The 19,874-nt window shown below is 54.2% G+C and overlaps 6 protein-coding genes across 6 annotated transcripts; 4 read left to right on the top strand and 2 right to left on the bottom strand.

Annotated features, from left to right (window-relative positions):
• Positions 1-962: 962 nt before the first annotated feature.
• Positions 963-1,907, top strand: ACET3X_008035 (uncharacterized protein; the record flags this gene model as incomplete). The annotated part of the gene is made up of 3 exons (XM_069454772.1): positions 963-1,217; positions 1,264-1,824; positions 1,875-1,907. 3 exons carry the CDS (start codon positions 963-965, stop codon positions 1,905-1,907), a joined length of 849 nt encoding a protein of 282 aa, XP_069303637.1.
• A 785-nt stretch (positions 1,908-2,692) lies between these two features.
• Positions 2,693-4,243, top strand: ACET3X_008034 (uncharacterized protein; the record flags this gene model as incomplete). The annotated part of the gene is made up of 1 exon (XM_069454761.1): positions 2,693-4,243. One exon carries the CDS (start codon positions 2,693-2,695, stop codon positions 4,241-4,243), a length of 1,551 nt encoding a protein of 516 aa, XP_069303636.1.
• A 249-nt stretch (positions 4,244-4,492) lies between these two features.
• Positions 4,493-7,960, bottom strand: ACET3X_008033 (uncharacterized protein; the record flags this gene model as incomplete). Its single annotated transcript, XM_069454749.1, has 1 exon — positions 4,493-7,960. The coding sequence occupies one exon, from the start codon at positions 7,958-7,960 to the stop codon at positions 4,493-4,495; it is 3,468 nt and encodes a 1,155-aa protein (XP_069303635.1).
• Positions 7,961-9,265: 1,305 nt separating this feature from the next.
• Positions 9,266-11,998, bottom strand: ACET3X_008032 (uncharacterized protein; the record flags this gene model as incomplete). The annotated part of the gene is made up of 1 exon (XM_069454738.1): positions 9,266-11,998. One exon carries the CDS (start codon positions 11,996-11,998, stop codon positions 9,266-9,268), a length of 2,733 nt encoding a protein of 910 aa, XP_069303634.1.
• A 251-nt stretch (positions 11,999-12,249) lies between these two features.
• On the top strand, positions 12,250-14,258 carry ACET3X_008031 (uncharacterized protein; the record flags this gene model as incomplete). The annotated part of the gene is made up of 5 exons (XM_069454727.1): positions 12,250-12,285; positions 12,341-12,643; positions 12,775-13,013; positions 13,058-13,785; positions 13,849-14,258. 5 exons carry the CDS (start codon positions 12,250-12,252, stop codon positions 14,256-14,258), a joined length of 1,716 nt encoding a protein of 571 aa, XP_069303633.1.
• A 1,654-nt stretch (positions 14,259-15,912) lies between these two features.
• On the top strand, positions 15,913-18,785 carry ACET3X_008030 (uncharacterized protein; the record flags this gene model as incomplete). Its single annotated transcript, XM_069454716.1, has 2 exons — positions 15,913-16,726; positions 16,786-18,785. The coding sequence occupies 2 exons, from the start codon at positions 15,913-15,915 to the stop codon at positions 18,783-18,785; spliced, it is 2,814 nt and encodes a 937-aa protein (XP_069303632.1).
• Positions 18,786-19,874: the final 1,089 nt, after the last annotated feature.

Raw genomic sequence — 19,874 nt, 5'->3', positions numbered from 1 at the left:
TCGGCCAAGGACGAAATCGGCGTAGCAAAAGCCGCGAATCCATTTAGCGCCAACAACGGAGTCTCTCCCGTTGTGGAGAGGATGAGATACACTACATAAAACTGTGGGGCAATCATCGAAATCACCTCATCTCCACTTCAGGATTCCCATCGTTCGATTGCTGACGTTCTGTGGCACATGTCGGGAAGTTTTCATTTGCCAGCTAGTCGAAGGATGTGCAGCGTGCGCGCAGGGCTGATGGTGCAGTACCGCTAGCCATACAACGGCACGTTTCTTACCCCTCAGTTCAGGCACGGGCTGAAAAAAATGTGACATTCGAGGGCATCTTTTCGATCCTAGTTCCCGCTTCGGGTAGATAGAGTTTGGCGGATCCAGGATCGTTGAGGTATATTGCCTGGGAGAGGTAAGCGCACGTTGTCATGGCACGTCTTTGTGGCTCCATACTCGGCTAGCGGAAGCAGCAAGCTCTAAATCGTTGACGACAGCCACATTCTACTTAACGTCAACACTATACAGCACCGTATATGCACCAATGATCCGGCCCACATGAGCGTTGCATATCCACATGGTATAGTATGAACTTGTCTCAATTTTGCCAAGAACTCCTTGACGCGTACACGGGGATGTGGCACGGATGAGACAGGATATGGCGTCTGACTTACGTTGGCATCCCACCCTCAATAACGGGTTTTTGTAGGAAAAAGCAATGTGCAGAAGGCCCATTGCTAATGTGCTAACATAAGGATTGACATCCAGAACGACTCCCCGGAAGCGGGATCCGTGCTAAAACAGTTGACCGAACCAAGTGCCACTTGTCGTACATGTTCCTGCATGTATTTCGTCATTACTAACTACAGCCCCGCACTAAGCCATGCGCGTTGAGGGGCACACTCTGGCAGCTTGGACGCGTCGAGCTCATGGCTGCCCGCACAATTTCGTATTGCCATTGAACAACAGCAACAATGGGTGGTTTCGATCAAAGCAAAGCATATGCAGCGCAGGAGCAAGAGGGTGCCTTTTTCGACGACGGGCGAGAAATTGAGCTCCTGCACTTCGTCTACTCGCACCCCAACATCGATAAGATACGAGGATCGCCAGAAAATGTCCTGGCTGCCATTGACGAGTATGGCCGCACGAAGAAGTATCTCATGAACGTCGGAGAGGACAAGGGCCGTATTGTAACCGATTTGATTGCGGAAGTAAAGCCAAAGACCATGGTATGAAACTTTTTGAGCTTGACTCTACATTTCTAACACCTCGCAGGTGGAACTCGGCGGCTATGTAGGCTACTCATGCATCCTCTTCGCAGATGCAGTACGCAAGGCAGGTGGTGAGCGATACTTCAGCTTCGAGCGCGACCCCGCTTTCGCGGCCGTCATCATGTCCTTGGTCGATCTTGCAGGCCTCAACGACCTTGTCAAAGTAGTCGTGGGCTCAAGCGACGAGGGTATCGCACGACTGGCTGCATCAGGCCAGCTCAAACATGTCGATCTGATGTTTCTGGACCACTACAAGCCAGCCTATACCACAGATCTGAAGCTCTGCGAGGAGCTTGGCCTGATCACCAAGGGCTCCGTGCTGGCAGCGGACAATGTCATCAAGCCCGGAAACCCGCCGTACTTGAAGTACGTCAGGTCGAGCGTTGAGGAGAAGGTCAAGGAGGCAGGAGAGGGTGGGCAGACAAACCTCAGCGGTATTGCTGAGACAAATGTCAAGATGTACGAGAAGAGATACGGCAAGGCCAAGTTCAGCGAGAGCAAGGGCAACCCAAATCTCAAGTACGAGAGCAAACTGGTAAACAGCTACGAGCCAACTGGCGAACCTGTGAGTTCAAGCACCGACGACGTTCTGCAAGCATCTACTGACCAGCACAGGATGGTATCGAGATCACACGATGCGTCGGCTAGATGGAAGCATCATCAACAGTCGAATACGCGTAACAATCTCTATGAATCGCGAGTTTCAGCGCTGGTGGGTCTTGGACGACTCAGACATGGGCATGGTACCCGACCCCAGGCCAACGGGATAGCTACCATCAAGGCCTCAAAGGCAGCACAAATTGAGTGCAATAAACCATCAAATCTACACCCGAAAACATCCGTCCATTCATCTCTGCGAAATTGCACTCTGGAAATTGTGCAGGATGTCGAGAAAATAACATGACACGTTGCGCTCGAAGAAACAAACATGAACCCCACGCACCCTGCATCCACGGTGCGGTACTAATCCCTCAACGCTCATCCGCCGATCGCGGCCAGATTCTAGTCTCGGAATCAGGATCTACTATACACAGATCGTAAACAGGATCTTCGAGTTCCTAGTGTTCCGTGATGTCGTACATGAGTGAAGTAACGATGACGTCGAGACTAGTCGTGCAGAGCCAACAACTTTGCCTGGGCGAACGCAGCCGCACGCACATCAATCACCTCGCCTATGCAAGAAACGGGTTGCGTGACTACGTGCCGTCTGTTTACAGCCCGCTAAAAATCCATCCCCCTTACTTGCAGTTTGCATTGCAGTGCAGCCTGCAGTTCTTTTGCAAGGGTCGTTGAGACGTTCCTCGGTCCTACTTTTGATAAGGTAACGCCGCTGGGGGTGTGTTGGGAGACTTCTAAACGGTGAAGACTGCGCAAGAACCAGTGCCGAGGTCACGAGCTGCTCATTTTCATCAAGCAGCAACCAGGCAAAGACAATGGCGGAAGGAAAAAAGGATGCCATGGTGTTGCCACTTTACTATAGCCATGTGTGGAAGAATGTGCTTCTACTGGCTCTGAGCGCTGCCTGCGCGCCTCTTTCGGCAGCGCTGGTGTTGATCGGCCTTGCAGTGTCGAAACTCCATGGACAGCGCAATGCGACGTTTTCCGAGGAGGACAAGCAGCATGTCGCGGCAGCACGAAGGCGGAAAACTATTCTGGTCACAGGAGTGTCGATGACCAAGGGCCTTACTATTGCCCGAAACTTGTCTCAGCATACACCACATCGCATCATCGGCGCCGACATCTCTGCTCTATCACCAGGTCGCTTTTCCAACGCTATTGCGAAATACTACCGTCTGGACAAACCAAATGGCGAGGACGCGGAGCCATATATTGATTCCATCCTCTCCATCATCCAGCGCGAGAAAGTCAATTTATGGATCAGCTGCTCCAGCGTTGTCGCAGCTGTAGAAGATGGCCAAGTGGTCCGCTTAGCAGAAAAGCAGGCGAAAGAACAAGGCCGCGAGTTTGAAGCCATCCAGTTTCGGGAAGACGTGGTCGAGAAATTCCACGAGAAGGACAAGTTTATCGACTATATCGAATCGCTCGGTCTGCCCATCCCAGAATCGCATCGCTGCACCCACCCAGGCGAAGCTCTTGATGTGCTCATGAGAGAGCTTCACAGAACCCCGACAAAATCTGGAAGAACAGTACCCAGGCGACAATTCATCATGAAGCCCATTGGAGTGGATGACAAGGCGCGGAACAACATGATGACTCTCCTTCCCTTCAGGACCCCGGATGCAACAGCGCAATACATCCACTCCCTCAACATCAGCAAAGACAACCCGTTCCAACTCCAACAATTCATCAAAGGCAACGAATACTGCACACACGCCCTCGTCATCCGCGGCAAAGTAAAAGCCTTCACCAGCTGCCCCAGCCTAGAACTCCTCATGCACTACGAACCGCTACCAGCCTCCTCCCCTCTCAGCAAAAAGATGCTCGACTTCACCGAGCGCGTGTGCAACGACGGCGGCGAAACTTTTACCGGCCACTTGAGTTTTGACTTTCTCGTCGAAAACGACGACAAGGGCGCGGATGCGAGGTTCTACCCCATTGAATCGAATCCTCGCGCCCACACGGCTGTCGTGCTCTTTGAGCAGACGCCCGAAATGGCGGAAGCGTATCTTTCCATCTTCAACAATCCTAACCCCTTGACCTCGAAAAATAAGCCTGGTCCTGTTTTCCCCCGTACCCCGACGTATAGCTACTATTGGGTCGGACATGACCTGGTATCTTTTGTTATCTTGCCACTTCTCGACCTGCTGTTTGGTGCGACGACGCTGCAGAGTGCGTTTGATGATCTAGCGACGTTTTGCAGTCATGTTGTGGGCTGGAAGGATGGGACGTATTTGTTTGAGGATCCGGTCCCGTTTTTCGTTTTGTATCACGTATACTGGCCAGCGAGGTTTTTGGAGGCGTTGATGAGGGGAAAGGCATGGAGCCGGATTAATGTTAGTACTACGAAAATGTTCGAGCTTTGAGTATGGGGTAATGGATGTGGACTGGACCTGGAGATTAGGAAGGTACGAGGTAGGACCAGGAGTCGGTCTAATGCGTGTTGGTATGTGTCATTCTATACGATTTTTCATGAGATGTTGTATCATCACCAGGGGGTATCGTAACTAGATCTAATCGCAATGTCGCGCTACCTCGACGCTGTCACTTCTTACCAAACCTGACCCTGGGCTCTCCAAATCTTGATCTTCACATCTACTACATCTGCCCCGACATCAGTCCAAACTAGCATCGCTTTCCGTATCCCAAACCCGACCCATCTTCTCATGCCTAATGCTCAACCACACCTTCTCCAACTCTGCCGAATCTCGTCTAGCCCTCTTCTTCAGCTCTGCGACGGCAGTCGCCATCTGCCTCTGTAGACGAGTCTGTCGGCCATGCAGCGCACGAGCCACACTGCATCGAGCGTAGCAGCGAAAAGTGACGTAGTGTTTGTTAGTATTACCAGCGGGATGGCGAAAGAGGCCTCTGCGCGACGGGGACAGAGATGCACTCTTGGTCTTCTTGGACGTACGGAAACGATGGGATGTGGTTCTGGAGTACGTCATGCGGTGGTGTATTCCTTTTGGCTTGATTCCGCGCTTGATGGCGGGTCGTGAGCGGACTGTGGGTTCTGCATCGTCGAGTTTGTTGTTGGGGAAAGGGATTGCGAGAGAAGTTGAGTCTGCGGTGTTGATGATGTGTTGTCTTGGACCGTTCAAGGATTGGCCTTGCTTTGTCTTACGAGCATTAGAGGCGAGGGCGTGTTGAGAGATAAGGCCGTATACTGGATCGCTGATCTGACCGTGTGGGCTAGGGATGTAGGCTGGCCCGGTCTCAGTGTCTTCGTCTGCTTCGTGCTTGCGCTTGACGCCTTGCTCTTGTTCTTCCTGGTATGATAGAACCGCGCTGTCTTGAGTGTCGATAATCGTGTCTGCAACTGGTGAAGCGCTTGGCTCGTGCATCATGCCTCCCGGATTGTTGTTCGAATGTTCTGTTCCTAGGAGCAGGTCGACAGGCGTATAATCCGGAACATCTACTGGGTTTTCATCTGCTTCGTCTCCATCTGCCTCAAACTTGGGCTTGACTGGATAACTGCCATCGTCATTACGCAGAGTGATATCAGAATCAACCTTTCCGTCAGCAGCTCCGAGTACCAGCTCCTCCTCAACTTGAGCGACGGTGTCGTCGACGGCAGATGTCTCCCTCTTCGTCTCTTCCGCAGCATACGAAGCCTTGAGACCCTCCCAATCTCCCTTGACCCGCAACTTCGCGCGCTCCAACTCCACATCGCCTTGATCACGAGTCATATCCTGCATCATCTCCGCGATACGTCGAATCTGTTTCAACGGCACCACCTTGGCAGACAACTGCTGCGCGGCCTCTTCCCCAGTTCCCACTTCCTCTTCTTTCTTGGGATGTAGGTCGATCTGGAGCGCATGAAAGAGATCGGTTATCAGCTGGAAATTGGGGGGATCTGGATTCGCATTCATGTCTCCTGCGCGGAAGCGCTGCATTTGATCGCTCATGAGGACTTGCTCGCGGATACGCAGGACGAGATCGTAGGCGCGGCGGTAGAAGGAGAGAAAGTCAAAATTACTGTATACCTCGCTTTCCCGCAGTTCTGACTTCATTTTGCCAAACAGATTGGCGTGAGTCTCGTCTTGCTTGTCAAAGCCGGGTTTGTGTACCCTGGATTTGTCCTTGCCTTTTCGCTTGGGCTTGGGAGGCGTGATGACGGTCGCTAGGCTCGTGAAAGTTTCTTGTAGGCGCTTCATATTCTCGGTAGCTTCCTGAACGTCATCGTCTAGTGTGTTTTTGGTATCCTCGCGTTGTTGGGCGATGTGGTTGAAGACTGCGTGGCGCCTCAGCCAATGATCCTTGTCCGGATCTGTATCATAGTAGTCCGTGATTTTAGCTTCCAACGGCAATTCGGGTTGCAAGCCACGCTTAGCACTGAGTTCTTTCGAGAGTTGAGGCAGGAAATGGGACGTGTGGCGGAAGTCCGAGGCCATAGCGCGACTGCTAGTATTACCCGAGAGAAGAAAGCGGTTAAGAAAGTCCTTGGGGTGCGTGGGCGGATCACCTCGGAACATGACCTTGATCCCATACATCGTGATCAGATAGTCGAGGTCTGGCCACCGGATTTCCAGACCTCCCATCTGGCAGGCGGCGTTGTATAAATGAGCCATACCATGAATGAACCACTGTATCTTGGCAATTGCGGTCTGGTGATAGATTTGGTTAAAGTGCCACATGGAGAGTCCTGCGAGCGTCGAATGGATAGTGATGAAGACACTGGCAGTCATTGGCTTTGCATCAGAGTTCAGGAGTTCCTGTAGCCACTCCAACAGCCTATCCAGAGGATTGAGAAGGATAGTGCTAAACTTGATCTCTTCTTTGGACATGTAATCGGGCTTTGTGCCCTTGGCCCACATGCGATCCTCGTAGTTGACGTGGTAACGGATGCATCTAGCGATATCCAAACCGTGCTCGGTAAGGTCGCCCAATATCCGACGATAGTCCTCACGTACAGCTTCCTGGATGTCGAGGACGATGGCCAAGCCGAACGGCAGGTAGTCCTGTGATGTGGTCTGGCGCAACAACATCTCTTCGGTAAAGTGATCCCACTGTGGGAGTTTGAGGCTGCCCTGACGGATGACGTCAAAGAATTCCAAAAAGAGCAGAAGAGGATGCTCTTGTGTGTTTTCGTCAGCATTGTCCTCTTCTGGATGTGTCTTTGTAATGTACTTCTGGATCAAAATAGCAGTATCCAGACCAAATAGGTGGCGCAATGCCTTTTCAGTAGGCGGTGTCGATGAGTTTTGCGTTCCAGTTTCAGAAGCAGCCTTGATCTTGTGGAAGAGTTGGTAGATGAGCACAGATAATTCCCCAGGTAGTAGATCAAGCTCTTCCACTAGGGACTTGACGTTTTGGTGCATGTGGTCCTGAGCAAGGTCGGACACCAACGCTGCTGTGATCGCATTGACGATGCCTTTGTGGTAGAGAATCCAGATCTCATGGAGGACGTCTCGTATGCGGTTGAATGTGTAGAGGAAACACAGTACAAGGAACCCGCGGCGCAGCTGCTCTTCCTCTGCAGTCAATGGATTTGTCTCTGGTATCGGTACCTTTTTCTTCGTCTTGGGCGTCAAAGTTTGCTGCTGCTGACCGTCGTTCGCCACGCCAGTTTGGTCCTGTTTTCGCATTTTCTCAAGCAAGTCGTCCTGTTCGTCTTGGCTTGTCTTGGGTCCCGTGGGAAGCTGAATGAACACGTATGTTGTGGTTTCATTCTTGTGATCTCGAGCTTTGTTCATTCCGGGGACGAGCACTTTCAACGACGCCATGAGCGCCTCTAGACTCCCGTTGAAGTACTCATGACCTATGTCCGCCGTATTGTTGTGTCTATGGTATTGCGTCACCTCTCTCCTCGAACGGATGGCGTCTCCGAGGTCGTTGATACCAGAGGTGTCGGTAAGTGGAACGCTAGTAGCAGCGATGGCGTTGACGAGTTCTTCTTGCTTTTGTAGTGGTATTCGGTAGCCTTTCTTACTCTTCTTCTTCTTAGCCTGGTCTGCGACCACGTTTGCGAGTTCTAGGCCGCGCTGGATTCCTATCTTGAGCAACCACGCCTGGAACTGGTCGGTATACGTCTTGTAACGCTTAACCGTCTCGGGAAGTTCATTTCGTCGATAGTGATCCATTTTGAGGGGAAGCTAGGGTAGTAGTTGAGAGTCTGGTTGTGGGCGGTCAAGACCACATAGAGGAAAATCGAGGCAGTAGATTTAGCTGGCGGGCAGATTCGCGGGTGCTCCAGAAGAGCTACTACCAAGGTATCTGTGCTTTCTGGTATGGAAGAGAATGAGTAATGAGTGTAGAATGGAACAATAATGGCAGTGCGCTCAGGGTGGCCAACTTACGATCGTGTACTGCGCAAGATGACAGTTCCGTTTGCGACAATGGAGTCGCGACCCGCCTATGTATCGCTGTCGTGCGATCATATCTGACGTAACCGAGTGGTGGCCTAGACATACAAAGTGAAAGCTGGAAAAGGCCTCGTCACTGGGAATACCGAGATTTTTCCCATGTCCCTAGCGGCTAGAGACACGTAAGACATACCGTCCACGCAATCTAACAAAGAGTTGAGAGTCGTGGATATCGGGGGGCTCGCTTCGTCGTTGGCAGTATCAATCTGAGCCGGCTGCTACGGTTCATAGAAGTCGTCGTAAAAAGCCTGGCCCTAAACAGTATCCATTCACATATCGGCCCGTTGAGCCTCTCTTCCTTTCCATTCGTAGCAACAAATCAAGGCAGACCCAAAGCCCATCCTCAAACGCCTTGGTCGTATTCCCACCTCGCGCCTTATTCACCTCCTCCATCTTGCTCGTCTTTCATCCATTAATCCTTGTCCGATCGGGGTGTGTTAGATAGGCAGATGAGCAGGGAGAATAGTGGCGACCTTGATAATAGTCAACCAGGTAATGCTGAGTCCTTCTCTTTCGTATCACGCTTTTCCAACCACAGTGGCCAAAGCAAGCTGCTCTATTAAGAAGAAGGGCGGATCCGACATAGTTTGTATCCTCGACGGTAATGTATTCTCACAGACCTTCATCACTGGGTCACCGCTGTACCGTGGTCTGCGGCTGAGACATGGTCGGTCGTGTGAACACACAAGTCAAAAGGGGACTACGAATCTGGAGTGGAGACAAGATAGGCGGAAAGCTTTCTTCCTGGCGCCTTGTTCTATGTAGGTCGTTGACGATCTCATAACCAATGGGGTTAACCGAGGCGCAGTCGGCCGACGCCTGCTATTGGCGTAGACGCGCTGTACATGGTCCCTTCTAAGAACATCTAGGTCAACACTACTCTTGTGACAATATCATTACAAGACAAGTACCGCATCCGAAGAAGAAGAATCCTGACATTGACAAACATGGTATTTACATCGAGCCCACACTAATACTCGCCAAAATCCCGGTACAAGGCTTCTCGCCTCCAACACCATACTCCTAATCCACCATGACAACATCCCTCTGAAGACCCAACTGCGAAGTCCCGTTCGTAATAGCCTTGACCTCACCCGCAACCTCGTCCATTTCCTGGAGCGTAAAGTCCAACAAATAACTCTCATCAACCAACTCTTCTACTCGCTTATAATGCCTCTCAGAATACACCTTGATAGCATCTAGCACATCCTTCAAACTGCCCTTTGCGCCCACCTTGCCCTGCGGCCTCAGACTAGCTAGTCGCGAAGCAGGATAGGATTTGACAACAGTCCATAGAATCTTCTGAGCAATGGGCGCAGTACGCACATTGGTGTTCCAGTCGCGGAGGCGGACGAGCAGTTTGTACAGTTGCTCGTCTGCCAAAGAGCCAAGGACCTGGTCTACGGTGGTGAGACCCGAGAGGCTGTCTGCATCCGGGTTCTCGGTTTCTACGACGGATTTGAAGAGGGAGAAGAGACGGGCGGGCTGGTCCATCTGGAGTGCGAGGACGATGGCTTCGCGGTAGTTGCCGGCGTAGGTGTAGTTTTGTAGCTTTTGATCTAGTTCGACGCGTTCTGTTTCGGCGGTTGTGGCAGCTTCCAGCGTGGTGCTCGTCGTATCTTCCCAAAAGGTGATGACACTGTCTCCGCCACCAGACACCAACGCGCCTGTCGTAGGGTGCGCGACGAGTGCCCAGACACGATCAGTGTGGTTGTCGAGTGTGGACATGGCTTCACCGGATACAGTGTCCCAGATCTTGACCAGTCCATCACCAGCTGCCGAAGCTATTTGCGGGCCGCGCTTGTCTCGTGCGTCGACGGGTCGATAGGGCAGCCACGACAGCTTGAGTACACTGTTTGAGTGGCCTTCGAGGGTGAGCAGACAGCTGTAGTCTGCTAGACTCCAGATCTTGACCGTCTTGTCTCCGCTGCCTGTTGCGATCAAGCCCTTGTTTCCTGAATTTGGGGCTTGCGAGTCTTTGGGTGCGAATTTGACTGACCAGACACCACGCTTGTGACCCCGGAGGACACCGATAGCCTCTCCTTCTGCGGCGGAATAGATCTTGACGGTGCGATCCTGCGATGCGGATGCAAATAGACTTCCCGAGGGATCAATGTCGATGGCGTTGATGTCTTTGTCGTGTGCTTTACGGGTGTACTTTGCTCGCAGCTTACCCTTCATCTCCTTGGTAGTATCCCATCGCTTGACTGTTCTATCTTGAGAGCCGGTCACGATGTACGCGGGCGGGTGTGACAAGGGGTCAGTGAATGCGGCTGATGATTCTTGGGGTATGGTGTGCGGCAATGCAATTGCCCCGAGCGACTCGGCATGCCCGGTGAGGACTGCAGCACAGGTATACGACTCGTTGGCGGGATCGAGACGCCACAGCCGTGCTGTGTTGTCTTTGGCACCTGTGACAAGCCAGTGGCCGGACCAATCTACATCTAGACAGATGACAATGTCGTCGTGTCCCTTTAGCAGCCCGACGTCGGCGCCAAAGTATTTGCCTTGGGTCGCGTCCTCTGCGTCGTCGGATTCGTTTAGCGTGATTATGCGAATGTCCTCTGAGTTTGTGTTGAGTGCCAGCAGGGACTTGTCTCGGCCGACGTAGGCGATGTCGATGACCTCGTCGTAGGTTCCGGACACGCGGCGGAAGATGGGCAGCGGGTCGATGGTCTCTTCTACGACGAGCGACTCGGCTGGCTTGAGGGAGTGGAAGTTGAGCACCTGGTCAGCGTGCACCGAGATCAAGTAGGGTAGCGAAGGGTAGGAGATGATGTTGACAATCTCGTCCGTCTCGGTTCCAGGCTCCTGCTCTCGCGTGAGCTCTCTTCCACTGGAGGCTGACCAGAGCCGCACTCGGCCGTTCTCTCCGCCAGAGTAGAGGACTTTGCCGTCTGCGACGAAGCCTGCGCTCTCGATGCCCTCTAGCGCAGCAATAGTGCGCTGCGCCTTCCACTTATGTGAGTCCCAGACAATCAGCGTCTTGTCTCTGCTGCCAGACAAAAGGACCTTTTCTTGCGGCGAGTACTGCAACGAGCGGACGACGGAGACGTGCGAGTCGAGCACCGCAGCGCTCTTTCTCTTGTGGAGATCCCATATGCGTATCTTGCCGTCTTCGGCGCCAGAGGCCAGCCGGAACTGTATCTGGCTCTCGCCCGGAGCTTGGTCCAGCCCGGCGTCTTCTTGCCGTGACTTCCTCTTCCTCTTCTTGTTGTTCTCCGAGGCGTCGTCGCGCTCAACCACCTCTACCTCGAACAAGTGCAGCGCCGAGACAACTCCACCATGGCCGTGGAACGTGTGTGTCGTGTAGCCACCGACAATGTCCCAAACCTTGACCACGCCGTCTGCACCTCCGGTTGCCACCAGTGTGCCTGTGCGGTCTGTGGCGAGTGTAACGACGGGAGACGTGTGCGGGCGCAGTGTTCGGAGAAGGTCGAGCTGGATGGCATCGTCGTCGTCGGTGTCGCTGTCGGAGGGCCCCAGGGCGAAGAGGCGCATGGAGAGGGAGCGCGAGCAGACGACAAGATGGGATGCGGACGGCGTCAGGGCCAGGGCCGTGATTGCCTCGCCGTCTCCCTCGACCCTCGCCAGCTCCTGCCCGTTGGTGAGGTCGGTGAGGAGGACATGCTCGCCCAAGCTCGCAGCCAGAATGCGCCCGTCTTCGCTGAGGGCCAGGCTCCCGCCCGAGTAGATTGGCTGCAGGGTGCGGCCGACCTCGTACGTCGTCTTGACGGCAGCTCTTTGCGCCGACATGGTGGACTGAATTGCAGACTTGGTAGCTCTGGCCGGGTGGTGAGGCGAGCGTCGCAAACTGCTGGTGCTGCAGGAAAAAAGTTTATCGATAACAGCAGCCGCAGGCCACGCGCTGACGTTTGGCGGCCGGCGCGTCTCCCCCTCCCGGCCGCCAGCATGCATTCACTCGACAACGGCCAAAGCAGCACTATGGCCAAGATGCACTCACCTCGTTCCATTGCGTGTGCCTGATCAGACTCGCATACAACACCATGGGCCGACAAGCCTACCTGGACAAGATCGCATTTGTATGCGCCCCGCCAGCGCAATGCTTCCGTAGACAGTGCCTGACACGCTTGCTAGGGACGGTCTGCCTTTGAGCCTACCCAGGCCGCCTCGCAGTCGACAGAATACGTCCAGCTCGAGTCGTCGCAGTCTGAGATTCCGCGCCGTTACCACGAGGCCACGGCCAACAGCTACGTCCAGCTCTACGACGAGCGCGGCAACCCCATCAACCCCCGCTCCCACCAGTACGGCAAGAAGCTCAGAGGCGCCCAGAACGATGTCCTTGCCTCTGTCGGCGTCGTCGAGCGCAGACACTCCCCGGCCCACGCATTTCCAGCCTCGACCCAAGAGCGCCTCGAGCTGCTCGAGGCCGAGGACACGGTCGGGAATGCCATTGCGCTGCTGACTACGCTCACTGAGAACGTCTGCACGTGGTGGATAGGCTCAATCAAGGAGAGAATCCTGGCAAGTCCACGCCGTCAGCCTCACAGCAACGAGACTGACCTTTGCAGACGTTTCGCTATCCCCACGCCCTTGCCTTTAGCCACATTGCAGCCTCGGAGCGTGCCCTCTCTGGCCCTTCCATCGTCTATGCTGGCTTCTTCTCTCGCGTCTTTGCGACCGTGAACATCCAGGCCATCGTATACAGCACCTTTGTCTATCGGCCGGTCGAGCGCATGCTGTACGCAACACGTGCCAGCGCAAAGACACGCAGGTTGCTCCGGCGAGCAAAGAAGACTATCAAGTCCGGGTAGGTCGCACACTCGCCTTGCTAGTTCTTGCTGACCCCGTTAGTCTTCGTCTGAGCCTTGAGATCCTGTGCTTCCCGTTCTTCTACCACGCCGCTTTGCAGCGCCTTGGGCTGGCCCCCGCCCGCCCACTGCTGCCAACCTGGACATGTCTCGTTCCCTTCTCAAGCTCATCGCCTCTGCTGCCGTTTTCCATGCATTATGATGCGTCCAATTCACTCGTTGACTGCATTGGAGCAGTGCTGACTTCACCCCTTGTCCTTGTATGTGCTGAACATTTCATCGAGCGCCGGATCTACGCCTGTGTCTACGAAGCAGTCGAGACGGCCGTTATGCGTCCTGACAAGCCCGACATACCCAGCCGAGACGCCAACGGAAAAGACCGTGCTTTGACTGTTCTTGGGCTGCGACAGGAGTCTCCACCGCTGATTCGCAGTGCCATTCACAGGCTGCTTGCAATGCTCGGCTGGGCTCTTCCGAGTCTCTCTCCAAGCACACAACGGAAGCGGACCATTGAGCTTGCAACCACGGCTACTCCAAACAGTGGCCAGACAATACAAGTCGGTGCTACTCAAGTGACCAATACTACCCCGCTGCATCTTCCCGTGCTCCAGTCCCAAGACCCGCCTGTCACAGAGCCGCTCGATGCAGACGTAATCACAGTCCCAATAGAAGCGTTCCAAGATTTGATACGATCCACAACTCCACCAGGCTCGCCGACAGAGTCCGAGCAGAACGAGAACGATCCTCGAATACGCATTACTTCAAGGGAAGGTATTGTAGAGATGGAAGTCCGCCTACCGCCTAGAATACTGTCCACTCACACTGCTGTTGCAGAAGCCGCGGGGTCCTTCCGGGATGACGCAACCGCTGAGCCGCGGGACCGACCACGCTCCACCACAGACGACCATGTATACCACCGCGTCACTCAGCTCTCGTGCGAGCCTGCGCAGATGATCAGTGCCATGGTGAGAGCCCAGCTCGTCGGCCTTGCCATGCTTCCGTTTAGGATGGTTACCTTGCGGACGATTGCTGCGCACCATCTAGCCAGTCGAGGCGGACATGTGGGGTCGCATCGCATTGTGAGTTCGCTGAGCGATGTAAGCTGGCGGAACATTGGCACCCAGCTCTCACGCGTAGCGCTCTGTGGTGCACTGGAGTTTGCCATCGATCTCAGCTTGTGGGGCATGCAATATCTGGCTATTGCAAAGTTTGGACAGAGTGTCTTCGGATGGGGTACCCTATAGGCGAGTCACTCGCTTCGTATACAGCGTCAGCACCAGTGATGTGCTCTTGCATTGCACTTGGACTTGGCACTCATGTGGGACGTCCTTGATGTCTACATGTTCGGCAACACCCGATGCAATGGCCTTAGAGTGGCACCTTTGCGTGTTTCACAAGCAACTAGAGTCGACTGCCGGCATGGATAATGCTCCGAAGAAGAAGTAGTCAGTAGCGCAGTGTACAACGGCATCCCCGCGATTCCGGTGGGCTGGCTCTCAATTGGTCGAGCCGGGTGGATAGACTTTTGAGCGGATCGGTCATGTTTGCAAGACATGGCGACCCGGTAGGCAAACGCGGCAGCACGTGCAATGTGGCGCTCTTCCCGTCAGCGCCAACGCGCTCGTCTCACGAGGCTGGCGCCATGCAAAGCAACTAGCGCGAGTGATTGGGGGGAGCGAGCTGCGACGTCGAGGTCTGGTCAACAAAGGCTTTGTGATACGGAGATTGCGGATGGTTCTGTAGTAGAGCAATGGCATGCCGCAGGGGCAGAGAAGCGAAGGATGGCCGGCATGATTGCCTGTGCAGGGGCAGATCAGCAGGATCGCCTCTGGGGCTTTACAAATGCCGTTGACGCAAGTCGTCACCACAGAAACGTCGCTTCCAGAAAAGCTGTCAAGGCTCAGATGGAGTAGCAGTGTGCACGGCGCCCGCTGGTGCCAGGTCCAGATGGCGCGCAGAGGGCAGGAGAAAGGTGGTCAAAGGACTTGTGTGCCATAGGACGATGGCATATAGCCGGCATGCCACGCGAACAGGACCGGGCAAGGGTCTGCAGATAGCAGCTGTGGGCGCGGATATGCACGCTTGGACTGAGGCTGGCGTAGGCTAACGTGTTTGGTATGTAGCGGCAACATGGGGGGAGGGCAACTTGAACCCACGACGAGTTGACGACTGAACCCCTTTTCCACCCTTTCCCAGGGCCGGGAGAGGGTCTTGTCTCTGACTTGTTGCACCGTCCCCACAAAGCAGCCGTTCGAGAGTGACTTGACGCCTCCCACTCGTTCTCTGCTTTGCACGGAGTTTTGGTCGGTCGTTCCTTTGTCGGGCCCCTGCACATGCACCGAGTGCCAGGGGATACCCACGCTTTGGCTTTTTTGGCGGGCTACCATCCTGCCATCCATCCCATCACCGCTCCTTTTTTCCCCACCACGCCAGCACACTGCCGCCGACCTCAGACTCAGACACGCCGAGTGCTGTCGCCTCGCCTTGCATCTTCACCCTCGATTCCCCCCTCGACGCTCTCGACGCGCCCCACGACGTTTGCCAGAGCGCTCCAGCCTCGTGCGTCAAACGGCAGTATCCACTGCGCCTACCCGTCTCCGCTGCATTACCATCGCGCTTGCTTCCCGCATCCAGGTCCCTGCCTGTCTGTCTGTCCGAGACTGACGCACGCCTAACCAAAAGCTTGCCCTTCTCCTCCCCCGCAACACACAGCCAGCTTTTCCACCCTTCGCAGCCCGTTTCGAGTTCCCCGGTTACGACTACTGGAGGGCACACGCCGGACATGTGCACTGGGGCATAGGCCACCTCGAACAACAAAGGCAATTGGGCCAAACACTGCAGCGCCAGCAACCTTCCCGCCTGCAGTAGCACTTGTACCTACGCGCCACCCCCATCACCATGTCGGCCAACTCGCTGCCTCGCCCCTCACGGCCCTCGATTGCTCCTCCCACCGGTCCCTTGCCTTCGCTGCCCGTTCCAAAGCAAAGAAGCTCCAATGTCGGTCCGACGACGCGAAGCTCGCTGCTTCCCGGTGCCGCCAATGCACGCGCCGTGTCATCGTCGTCGCTGCCCTACAGGCCGACTTCCAAGCACCTCACATCGCCATCTGTGCCGTCATTGCCGCCCGACGCCGGTGCTGCCGGCTCGCTGCCTGTTGGGAAATCGCTGCGCAAGACGGTCAGCATCGGTTCCTTTCCACAGCCGCCCAAGCATGTTGGGAGATCGAATCCAACCAGTCCGCTGTCGACGAGTTCGACGCCTGGTGGAGACATGGTCGATCGGAGAGTGTCATCGGTATCCAAGGGCCAAACGCCTTCACGGAGCAACAGCCTCAAGAAGCCACGAAGCTCCAACATTGGAGGAGCGCGAGGCTTACTACCAAAGTCACCCCTGTCACCCCCCAGTTTACTCAATGGAAGCGCAGACTCAGTCACCGTAGAGACGGCCCACCTCAGTCTCCCCTCGCCACCGCAGAGTCGCAACTCTTCACCCCAGGGTTCGTACACAACCAGCGCAACGACATTCGAGGAAGGCGAGGACGGACGCGCCGACGGCAAGGCACCCAAGGACGGCAGAGGCAATGTCATTGTCAGCGTTCGGGTGCGGCCTGACGCCGGAGCCAAAGACAACAAACACGACTTGGAGTGGGAGGTCAACAACAAACGCGCACTGATAGCCTACAAGGGCAAGGAGGGCGGAGACTACATATATGGTATGGTTGCACAATGGGGTCGAGGGTGACTGAGCTGGAGCTAATCTGGTCTGACATAGACAACGTATTCGATACCCAAGACAACAATGCCCGCGTATACGATGCTGCAGCCAAGCGACTTGTCCGGAGGGTCATGGAGGGCTACCACGGCACCGTCTTTGCCTACGGCATGACAGGAACTGGCAAGACGTTTTCAATGCAAGGAACTGCAACGAATCCTGGTGTCATACCACTCGCCATCACCGACATCTTCTCCTACATTCGAGAGACGCCCCAGCGAGAGTTTCTTCTAAGAGTCAGCTACATTGAAATCTACAACGAGAAGATTATTGACCTGCTAGCGGGACCTGTTGTAGGCATGAACGGCCAGGCCGGACCTGTCGAAGAGATCAAGCTGCGCGAGGACAGCAAACGTGGCGTCTATGCGTCGCCACTAAAAGAGGAAATCGTGCAGAGTCCGACGCAACTCCTCAGGGTCATTGCACGAGGTGACAACTCAAGAAAGGTGGCGGGTACCCAGTTCAATGCGCGCAGTTCTCGAAGTCACGCTGTGGTCCAAATTGTCGTCGAAAGCAGGGAGCGCGCTCCTGGTCCGGCAATGAATGGTGACAAACGGTCAGCCATTGTCCCTGGTGGTGTCCGTGTCTCGACGCTCAGTTTGATCGATTTGGCTGGTTCTGAAAAGGCGGCCGACAACAAAGAAAGACGGACTGAGGGTTCCCATATTAACAAGAGTCTACTTACTTTGGGTACAGTCATTGGTCGATTAGCTTCCGACAAAGACAAGTCTGAGAAGGACAAGGGCAAGGGCGACAAGCACTTGCCATACCGAGACAGCAAACTGACCCGACTCCTCCAACCTGCCCTCTCTGGTAACTCGCTGGTCAGCATTCTCTGTACAATCCAAATCGGCGCCAGCGGGAGTCCTGCTGCTGTGAACAGCCACACTGGTGAGACGCTGAATACCCTCAAGTTTGCGTCCAGAGCCAAGAACAACATTGTCAGCCACGCCAAGAAGGCCGACGAGTCCATGGGTGCTGGTGGAGATGCAGGAAGTCGAGCGCTTCTAGATCGCTACCGCCTGGAAATTGAGGACCTCAAGAAGCAGCTTGCAGAAGGCAAAAACAAGGAGCCCAAGGAAGAAGAAGATGACGAGCTGAAAAGGGACAAAGAGGAAGAGAAGGCACGCGAACTGGAAGACAAGCAGCGGCACGAAGAGCAGATGCTTGAGATGCAACTAGCCCGGACTGCCCTGAAGGAGCGGATCGAACATCTCAACAGGCTAATTTTGAGCTCCAAGTCTCTCGGTGTCAACAATGGCCGATCATTTTCTTCAATGAGCTTCCAGCGCGGCTCCGTCATGAGCACCAGCCATCACGACATGCGCCCAAGCTCTATACGCTCTTCTGCCAGCCATGCCACCCTCGAGGTTCCAGGCAAAAGACAGAGCACACCGCACCTCCACATGGACGGCTCCGAGGAAGATGATTCGGTTGGGGAGAACGGAGACGGTAGTGCAAGTCAGGCGGTGCAGATCCATGCACTACAGGCTGATCTTGCGGATAAGAACCGTTACATCGCGACTCTCGAAAAGCGTCTGTTGCACGCTCGGCGTTCGAGCCATTCTCGTATCTCAATGTCGTTGTCACACAAGCTCACAAATAGTGAGGAGGGTGGTATGATTGCAGCTCTTGCAGAAAGAGACAACGAGATAGTCAATCTCCGCGCTCAACTTGAGGATAAGGAGCGCATGATCAGCGCCCTCACATCCGCTCGCAAGAAGAACGACACTGCACACGAGATGGGCAGCGAGTCACCAGGCAGCCGGCGCACTTCGGGTTATCAGCGCAGTGGCAGTGATGGTAGCGGGATTAGTTTCCCAAAAGGCCCAACATCGCCTGCACTCAGTGTAAAGACGCCTTTTCTACCCCCGCCAGTCACCAACGGCTCCACCAAGAACATCGAGGAGATGACGCGTATGCTCGACGAGATGATCACTGGTCGCGTTGAAAAGACTGCCAGGCGAAGCAGTCTCAGACCGGTTACCGAAGGCTCATGATTTTACCCAGTGCAGAAGGTGGCGAAAGCCAGCTGCGAAATTCTTGCTTTAAACGAACGATCAGACCAGTTTGAACGGGTATGAAACGACGTACGGTAATGAGGATGAGGCAAGTACGTCAGCAACGAGCGGCGCGTGGGGGTGACACCCTTACTTGCACTTTTTCTTAATCTCATTCAGCAAACTACATGTTCAGTTACAACGGAACAAGACATTAGCGACAGGCGTTATGAAATCGGAGAAACGGAGTAATGATTTGGGCTACCAGGGAACAAGGAACTGGTAGGGAAAAATTTGGCGCCATTAGCCGTGCACGGGATTTTTATGTTACGCACATGGTTATATCAGAGGAGTGGACGGCGTCTCTCCTGTTACTGTTGCTGCTGCTGCTGTTGCTGCTTGTTTGATCCATATTTGCGATATGGTAAGCCCTTCTACGGCGGAAGGGGGGTGGATTCTTGTAACACTACCTACCTTTTTTTTCTTCTATTTCTTCTTTTCTGTTTTTCCCCTCTTGTTCTTCATCTTCTTTCCCGCCCTTGTTAGTGCCGAGCGAGGGGACTTTTTCGATCTGATACCCAAAACCCCCCCCTTACCACCGTGTCCTTTTTACATAGCTTGTTGTTGGATTGTAGTGTTGTGCTCCAGAAGTATAATGTGGAGGCTATGGATAAGAGATATTATACCTTGTTCTCGATGAGAATGTGTTTTTTTTTTCGTGATGTGATTTTGATAAGCGGTATTGCTGGGTAGGTGTTTTTGACCGAAGCGAAGAGGTGTGGTTTCTGTATAGGCGTCTGGTTTGGCAGAGGGTACTTGGTCTTACGGGCGTATCTAGAGTTTTGTACTAAGCGATTAGTCCTGGATGTATGTTTTAGTAGCTACTTGGGTATACTTTGACAAGGATATACAGCTGCATATAGTGAAGCAAGGTGTTTGGGAAATACACCTTTACCGCGATTCAATACAGTGTCATTCCATAGCGTTGTGCTTGCGTCTTGTCACCAGCACGTTCATCATCTTAATAATTTGACAAGGAAGATGACTTGGTTGCAAACTTTTCAGGGTCTACACGCAACAGGACAAGCG

The sequence above is a fragment of the Alternaria dauci genome, chromosome 8 (assembly GCF_042100115.1).
Source record: "Alternaria dauci strain A2016 chromosome 8, whole genome shotgun sequence".
In the NCBI taxonomy this organism is placed as follows: Eukaryota; Fungi; Ascomycota; class Dothideomycetes; order Pleosporales; family Pleosporaceae; genus Alternaria; species Alternaria dauci.
The sequence above is the reverse complement of the archived record's forward strand: the minus strand, read 5'-3'. Positions and strand labels throughout refer to the sequence as shown.